Genomic DNA, 9,356 nt, shown 5'->3' on the forward strand with positions numbered 1-9,356 from the left:
AAAACCAGCGCCCAATTTTCTTCATCCTATCTGACACCTATGGATTTTTCTTCTATGTAAGAATAATTGAAAGGATAGGCAACAAATTTTCTAGAGCTAGAAAGGTGCTTACATGCTTATAAAGTCATGTTGGGGCATACAAAGCGGTGACAAAGAGTTTCATAAAGGTCATCCAAGACCTTGGTAACCTTTTGAACAACCTTTGTATAGTTTATTTTGGATACTTAAATCTTAAGAATTTAGTATTAAAATTTGTTAATTGGATCAATAAGATTTTACTCATTTTAAATATACTATGGGACCGCGAAAAGGTTTAGAAAAATGAATCCTTTATTTTTCTAATGGATGGCATTTGTAATGTGTATCTCGCGTTGTATTTGTGCGATCAGTTTATGCGAGATAGCATCAGAAGGATAAGATTTCGTAGTAAAAAAAAACTTTTCAGACAGTTTTGTGATTGTTTGACTTAATGTTATTTGAGGGCGTATCAAAGATGGACACTAGCAAAGAGAAAAATCCCCATGCTTTACCGTTATTCCTCGATAAAACATACAACGTAAGCCAAGTGGCTGAAAATGCAAATAGTATTTTGGGTCCTGATGCAGTAATAGCCAATTACGCACAATTTTAGGTTCCGTCAATTACGTTCTCTAAATTTTGATGTCAAAGATGCACCACACTCTGGTCGAAAATATAGATAAAATAATGTAAATTGTCGAGTCCGACTGTCATGTAAGTACTGGTTTGATTGCCATGGAGATAAAGGTTAATGAGAAAAAGATCCATTAAAAATATTGGGTTTCTTTCTACTACGTCTATGATTTTAAATATACTGATTATTTATTTTCATCCCTATCCATTCTCTTAGAATATCATGGCTTCAAAGAAACTATTTGATACATTTCAACATTTTTAAGTTTCGCATCTCTCATTTTTAGACATGGATTGGAAGCCTTATAAACTTGTAAGCAAATACCTACAACCTCCATACTGAAATATTAGTTTGCTGGCCCCATATTAGTTAGTCCAAATAATTAAGAAGAGTTATATTTGATTTAAAATTATTCTTATCATTTTAAATGTCAAGATGCTTGAACAAGACATAAATGGAAGAATTTATTCAAAATTATATTTGAGTCTTCTTTCGTCCCACATTAGAATCTACAAACAATACAATAATATTTTGTTAACATTATTACATCTACTTTTTGTTAAAAGACATTCCTAATACAATTATAATTATGTACAGTTTGTACATATTCTACCTTGACATGTTAACTACGTCATTGTCATTAAAGGTTTATTTATAATTATGCATCAAATAAGGCAACTCTATCTCCTTCTTCCTCCTCCTTGTCAGATATGGTTTTAGTTCATGAAAGACAAAGAATTGAAATTCAATCTCCTAGGATATTGATGGGAATATTTACATGCATGAAGACATACTTTAAAATTCTTGATAAAAGTACAATATATTAAGTGTAAAAAGATATAATCGTGTTCATAAAAGGAAAATAAGAAGATCCTTACCTTGATTGATATTGAAGATTTGAAGGTTGTTGATTCAATTAATAATTATTAAAAACTTTATTTTGTTAAAATAAAATTAATTTTCTCAATAGGAAAAATAAATCAAACTTATTAGGAATTTAACATTCTACAATCTCTATTATAAAAAGAGGGGTTTATTTATAATCATACACTTGGTATGAGTTAACATAAATACAATCTTGAACCATAGTCATGAAATGAAGAAAAATGGCCTACATATTTTTTTTAATCATACACAGAATAATGTATATTACAATTATTTTCTCAAAATTCACAATACAGCAATTCACAAATATTATGCTTAAGTCAATTACTCAAACTTCAACCACGGCCTCCAACCTGGCCCTGAACAAGGCATAGGCCTTAATTCTTTTCCATTTTGGTCATTGCCTCGAGACTGGATGCCCGCAAGGAGTCAACTATATCTAGAAGACGTCCCACAAGTCCAAGGGGTTCAGACCCGTGTAGCTAGGACATAAAGCTCTTAAAAATGTAAGGTTTTCGAAATAAATCCACTTCCAATTACCCGGTTAGGACAATTTGCACCAATTTAAAATTCAAAGATGACACGAGATCACGTCCTTGGGTTTGCGGCAGGCACGGAAGCATACAATAGTGGCGTATTTGGAGGAAATATTAGGGATTTTGTATTTTAGCAGCTGAATCTGATGAGTAGACTTTCATAAACATAGATCTCAGGGTTGACAAGATATTGAGACCTAAACTTGTTCCGGATTTAAAATCCACACCCTGTATATACGGTGGTTGAATACTTCATAGACATATTTCGATAAATTATAGGATTTGTATATAGATTTCTGGGTTAAGTGGGGATACTCAAGAACGTTAGCAATAGTTTATATCCTATATTTGGCTCCAATATTACCTTTCAAACATCTAATCCGTCATTATTTTACTTTAATTTCGTTGTGAAGAGGGAATTTTGCACTTCTGTGAGTGTGCAATTCACGGCACCTCTAAAGGATTAATTATTTTAATTTTTGTCCATATTTGATTCGTATAAAAATCATTCCAGCTTGTCTTTTGTTGTATTTATTAAGTTTATACGAATCCTCATTTTATCTATGTAATATATCTAAGAAGATATTTTTCTATTATAAGTTATTTACAATTAACCACTTGTTGTTATTAAGGGATATATGCTTAATTATGAAAATAGCTGAAGGGCTAGTAAACTTATTTATTACATTCCATGAGCATACTTGTATGTATACATACAATGAGACTCTTATTATTGTTTTAACTGGGTTTAGGAAATGAAATTATCAGAGAATAAGGAAGTCAAACAAAGTACGCCTTATACATATATATTTATAGTTATATAAAAAGCATATAATTATAAATTTTGAACATCATTCATGTCCTTGGACAGAATCTTCAAATCCTTCACTCCCGTGACAAAACCTAATTTGTTCAATTTATCTTCTTATTTTACAGGAACCATGAAGGCACTTTTTGTTCTACTCATAATTTATGTGCTTTGTTGTTTTGGCATTCCATCCCTTGCTCAAGAATCATCTATAAAGGGTAAGAATCATAAAGCAATAATTATATTTTTTTCAAATATAAATCAAATAGCCTTAAATACTATAAATTTAAATATTATATTACTTATTACTTTATTGAAATATTCAACAACTAAAAAATGTTCAAATAAGTTTAATTTGTAGTTCATTTAATCTCTTTCACTATTTTGAATATATCCCACAAGATTGCTTTTTGTTGCATCACGCAACATTTCCTCCAAAAACGAAAGTAGAAAAAGGGCCCAAAATCATCTGATAGTTTGGCAAATTAGTCAATTATACCAACTTCTATTTTTCTCTTCATTGCTCCTAAACTATCATGTTATTTATCTACAATTTTTTAAATGAATTACATATAAGTACTTATATACATAGTAGGTTCATAGTATTATCAGTCTGGTCCTAATATATTTTTTCAGTCTTAAGGCCGGTCCTTATCGGTCTTTAGTAGAAACTACACCAGCTAAAATTACGTAGCACCTACTAACTACGTCATTTGAGTTGCTGAAATTACATTATAATTCATAAACTATATCAATTAGAAAAAATACTTGTAGCCTTAAGGAGATATTTGACTAGAGCGTGTTATTATACCTTCTAGCTATCATTGATTATTTTTTTGGTTCCTATATTATTCAATCCTAGCTATGAGTTAAGAAAAAAAAAAGATAGCTAGGGACATAGGAATGAAAGACCAATGTATCAGTCTTTATGACAATTGACTCGTAAAAAAGATTGGACTGATAAAATCACTAACACAGACCTACTGCTTTTTTATTATTATTCTTTTCCTCCAATCAGTCTTGTGTACTTTGACTAGGGGGAATTTGAATTGTTTCTAGGTATGCTATAGCAATTCCCAACAACTATTTAACCATAGTTAGAAAGAAGTGGCAAGGAAATTGGATAAATTACCAACTGATTTTGAGCCTTTTTGTCTCTTTAAACGGAAATGTCCAAAATACCAAGGTTAATAGAAATACTCAGTTAGGACATCATGTAATCAGGCTTACTAGAATGTTCAATTTGATGTATCGTACCGACTATTGGGCAAGAAAGATAGATTTTGACAAAAAACACAACCATTCATACACTATGGCATAAATATTAAAAAGCATGGGGAAGTCAATAGACGTTATACTTTTTATCTTGAAAGGAATATCTACTTTTTGAAAGATAGTCAGCTAATTTCCATTTAGGAGGATCATAAAAGTAAATGGAAGGTCTCATTATGTGGAGGAGGTACTGATTTTTCCTTTAATAGAGTATTGAAGGAAAGGGGTACTCGGAGTCGGTCCGTGGACAGAAGGATGAGACTGGAGGAGATCATATCTCAATATGTAAGTCGCTACAGCTTCTTCTTGGTTATAATATGAATCATTACAGTATAATTACTTGATGAAAGTAATAAGTAGCATGGATATAAGCTTCTATGCCATCAAATCTATTAACTCCTGAAACTGAAAGTTACTATAAATATAGTACAAACAATTGTGATTGATTGAGTCAAAATACCTTTCTTCCTTTACAATATAATATTCTTCGCTTTGGACGTGTCGGTCGCTTTGCTTCACTTAGCGAAGTCATTTTCTTATAATTAAAAGGGTGCAATAATTGAGTTTCAACTATTCACGGTGTTACCTCGCTAACACAAAAATACCCTATGCATTTTGTTGTCAGCAGTCGATTACCTCATTTCTCAGGATACGTCATGGCTATTTCATAATGTATTCTTTTTGACAAATCAACAAAGTGATTAGTTACAATTTACACTTATGCTCCGTTTCCAAAAGAACAGGAATATAATTTCTTGTTGATCCTTTGTCCTTTATAAAATATATATTGGTAATTCTATTATTTCTATGAAGAAATTTTGGCTATCATACACAGACATGAATGTATAATAACTCTTTTAACAACTATTACAAAACAATATTATAATACAGTATCGAATAAAATAATATGTACATATGTGTAGACTTTAATGATATGTAATTCATTTTAAAAATGGTAAATAAATAATATGAGAGTGATAATCTGGGAGTACATTAAATATAAATGGCAGTTGGAATGATTGACTTATTTGGCTAACTACCAGATGATTTTAAGCCTTATTTCTGTTTCTTCTTCGAAGAAAGATTGCATGATACAATAAAGGTAAAACGTATATTATCTGTCTCCGATTTCGAGATTGAAAGAGAAAGTATGACGCGTGGGGAAACTTATACAATGTACCCCCTCCCCTCCCCCACCCCAATTTAATTAAGGTTTTTTTATATTAATGAATTGGCTATTTTCGTATTCGTTTGTAAAATGGTATAAAAGGATTAACTTTACTATGCATTTGCAATTTTACATTTTGGTAGAAAAAATTACAAGGTTTTATTTTTAATTATTGAAAACAAAATACCATTAAAAGAATAATAAAACCAAAATCACATTTTTTTTATTGTTATGGATTTTAAATAGGTTTTTCAAGGTGAGCAATTAATCATATTGTAAATTTTTTGTCGGTAATACAAAGAGTAGCTATATTCAGCAACTATCTAATATATATATTTTTAATTAACATAAGTAGAATTAATTACAAGACCTTCTACATCAGTTTATTAAGTATCATAAATAGTTTATCGATGACAATTTGAACAAAATAAATTTACGTCATCCATGAAAGTAATTTAAATACTTGTCTTTTGTTTTAAAGACCACTAAAAAAAGGACTTCCTTATATTTTATAGAATCGGCAATTCGTTCCAAATCAAAAGAGGAATATCAACATCCCATATCCTTAGAAGATGTAACTCTCACTCAAGATCATTATGACACCAATGGAGCTCGTATTATTAGAACTGTTTCTTCTAATCTTATGAAAAGAATTAACTCATTGGAATGTATAGGCATTCATGAACTTGCGTTAGACTTATTAGAAACTAATCGTCATGATCAAAATATTCTCATACACAATTTGCGAAAATTAATAAGTAATAAAAATGTTCCTGGACTCACTACTCTGGCAGATAAAACTTTAGCACCTAGTCCTAATCTAAAATTACCTTCGAAACAGACAATCGAAGAAACCATCACTAGAAATCAACAAAGACAGTCCCAACAAAGTGATCTGAAAGATCACAGCTCTATCAATGTCCAAGTAAATTCTAGAAATGGGGCTCAGAGTCAAAAATCAAATACAAAACAGCGGCCGTTTGAGCACTTTGAGCAAAGAAATGACAGATCTCAAAATGTGAGACAATCTAAGTTCATACAACAATCTCAACCCCAAAATACTAACTCTATTTCACAAAAAAATCCCCATTCAAATGATTCAAACCAATTACGCAAATCAACAACAGCTACAAGTAGCGAAAGTAATAACATAGAAAAGAATTCAAACTTCTAGACAGGAAGACATTGTAATAGAAGATGATGGCGATGCACAGCAAGGATCTAATGCGAATAATCAAAACATATCCAATAGACAAAATAATGATGTGTCAGTCCATAGTGACGCTGTACCAAATAATCGACAAGAACGTCCTTCGCATAATGTTAGAACTCCAAATAAAGCTCCAACCCAACAACCAACCAGCAATTTCAATTCTCATAATCGAAGGATTCATGAAAGAAATCAAAAAGAGTTCATAAATAATAACAATAATGTTGCACAAAGAAATCAACAACTTCATCAACGCCAGAACATTGCTGAACAGAAGTCCATATCTTCTCGACAGCATCAAAATGAAAATGTAAATAGGAACTTTAATGCTCAAAGTCAACAAAATTCCAAAAGTTCAACTAAAAATCAACAAAATCAGAATAAATCAATAAGACTCAAGAATCCTTTTAATGCTAATGGTCAACACAATAGTCAAAATAGTAATAACCAAGCAAAACAAATCAATGTAAGTGAACAGAATACTCCTCAAGAACCTATTCCCAACAATGATCAGCGACCTGATAATGTGCAGTCAGGTAAAACACCAAGAAAAATAGAGTCCAATTCTAATTTTGAGAGAAATCGCCGAGAAAATGGAGAGCGGAGGAAACCCAATACCAATAGTCCGACTTCCATCGAAAACTTTCTTCAAAGATTCCCTGAAGTTCGTAGAATTTCCTCTAGATTTCATAATGAAGTACCACAAAGAGTCTTGAATGATCACTCTCAAAGAACAACAAAACCCTCAGCTACAGCAAGAACAACAAAACCCTCAGCTACAGCAAGAACAACAACGCCTAGGGTAAATCGATTACCAACAACAAAAAGAATACTGCGGGAGCCATTTACTAAGAGAGTAAACAGAGTTCCGCCAACAACCAAAGCCAACAGACCTTTAGAAAGTAATGCTCGTCGTGAAAACAAGGCATCACCTACAACTGAAGCAAACCAAAATTTCGAAAGTAATACTCGTCGTGAAAACAAGGCATCACCTGCAACTGAAGCAAACCAAAATTTCGAAAGTAATACTCGGGGTAAAAACAGGGCTTTACCTGCAACCAAAGCAAAAATAAATTTACCGACTACTCCCCGTGGAAATAGAGGCACCCCTGCATCCAAGAGATTCCATAGTGCCCAAACAACTACTACAGCAAATATAGTTCCCCTTCCTGAGTCACCAGACTTCGAAAATGAGGAAGAAGAGTTAAGCAGTGTTGATTACAGCTATTTATACTCTCAGGATTATTATGATGAGCTCGTACCCCCTCATCATCGATTCCAACAGCTAAATAAAAACAATTTTCAGAGAAAACAAGTCCAAAATGTGAATAACAATAACTTCCACAGACAGCAACAGGAGTCTTTCAGAAGACAACATGCCAACAATCAACAGAAGTCTACAAACTTCAATAAGGTGTTGGAAACTCAAGCTCAATCCGAGCATTCAAAAAATAGAAAAAGTAATCAAAAACATACTAATCCAATATTAAATAATTTGAATAAAGAGAACCAAAATCACCAAAATATTAAAAATCAACAGCAAATATCAAACTCTGGAGGTGAGAAAAAAAGGCAGCACTCACTGCCTCTAACAAATATACCTAAGACCCCGAATTCTCTAAAGAAAACAAAGCAAGATCAAACTACACCTCGAAACGTTGCAACAGATAATACGAAGAAAAACGCTGGACAAGATACAATTTCTGTTGGTCCATTTGGTTATACAGATAAAGGAGAATTTTTTTCGGACGACACAGTAACTGGCTTTCCACAAATAATTGATTTGACTTATCAAGGCTTTGTATGGGCCATCACGCTTCAATACCCTGAAAAGGAGAAAAAAATACATGGAGGCATTCACTCCATTTTGAAGGACAAAGTAAGAAATATAAATCATGTCCCTGGCAATTAATTAATTATCAATTTCATTTTTTTAGGTAAAACAAAAGAAAATTAATATGAGGGATGACTACATTATTCGTGTCACTGGACGAGCTTCTCCCTACAATATAAACCGCCTTACTCTATACACGTCTAAAGGAAAAGTATATGGACCTTTTGGCGAGAGACAGCATAAAGAATCAGTGGACTTTGATGAATCTGCCCCCGAGGGACACGCTTTAGCTTATTTCTCTGGAACAATCAATTTAGGTGTACCACTTAGATCAGTAGGATTTCACTGGAGACCTATCCCATCATAAATACATCAGATTTAGGACTTTACTTGCCATAGCTTTATTTACTAATTTTAATGTGTAACGAATTTTGCTTGAATAAATTCTATTAAATTTAAAGCAATTATATTTAATTCTTGAATTAAATGGATACTGTTCATACTTCTCTGATTACTAGTTCAAGCCCACGTACTCATTTAACCATTTGCTTTTTAAAACAAACAAACAATTTATTTTGAACATTTTTTTTTAGTTTGAGCTTAATTAATTTTTTTTTTTAAATAACTTGTGCTCAATCAAGTTAAAATAAGCAGAAGATTGTTTATTTACGTATATTGGTATTCTTAATAATCAACAAATGTATGGTAATTAATTTCGGTAGATAATAGATCATGAATAGATGACTGAAATAATTTATTTTACATGCATACAATATACATAACGTAATACATTATTACTTAATCTATTACATCATGATATTCATTCTTATTTCCTCTAATAACTTAAAATTTAGTATATCCTCCTGGCAAGACTTAAGGCGTGCTTCCATCACATAGTGGTTAGTAGTAGGATACGCCGTTATCCCCTTGGGTCATAACCACTAATACATAAATTATCTGCACAATCAATTATCCTTCCATTAATGAAGAG

At 31.9% G+C, this 9,356-nt stretch overlaps 1 protein-coding gene across 1 annotated transcript; it reads left to right on the forward strand.

Annotated features, from left to right (window-relative positions):
* The first annotated feature begins 493 nt into the window (after window positions 1–493).
* On the forward strand, window positions 494–8,825 carry LOC121113878 (uncharacterized). The gene is made up of 4 exons (XM_040707741.1): window positions 494–604; window positions 5,803–6,246; window positions 6,476–8,410; window positions 8,469–8,825. The coding sequence occupies exons 1-4, from the start codon at window positions 494–496 to the stop codon at window positions 8,730–8,732; spliced, it is 2,754 nt and encodes a 917-aa protein (XP_040563675.1). The 3' UTR covers window positions 8,733–8,825.
* Window positions 8,826–9,356: the final 531 nt, after the last annotated feature.

The sequence above is a fragment of the Lepeophtheirus salmonis genome, chromosome 2 (assembly GCF_016086655.4).
Source record: "Lepeophtheirus salmonis chromosome 2, UVic_Lsal_1.4, whole genome shotgun sequence".
In the NCBI taxonomy this organism is placed as follows: Eukaryota; Metazoa; Arthropoda; class Copepoda; order Siphonostomatoida; family Caligidae; genus Lepeophtheirus; species Lepeophtheirus salmonis.

Excerpts from the sequence above, each read along its gene's own strand:
- LOC121113878 (XM_040707741.1), top strand. The coding sequence starts at position 494 with ATGGACACTAGCAAAGAGAAAAATCCCCATGCTTTACCGTTATTCCTC. Across the intron at positions 6,247-6,475 it reads ACAGCTCTATCAATGTCCAA|AAAAGAATTCAAACTTCTAG; the intron begins GTAAATTCTAGA and ends GTAATAACATAG. Across the intron at positions 8,411-8,468 it reads ACTCCATTTTGAAGGACAAA|GTAAAACAAAAGAAAATTAA; the intron begins GTAAGAAATATA and ends TCATTTTTTTAG.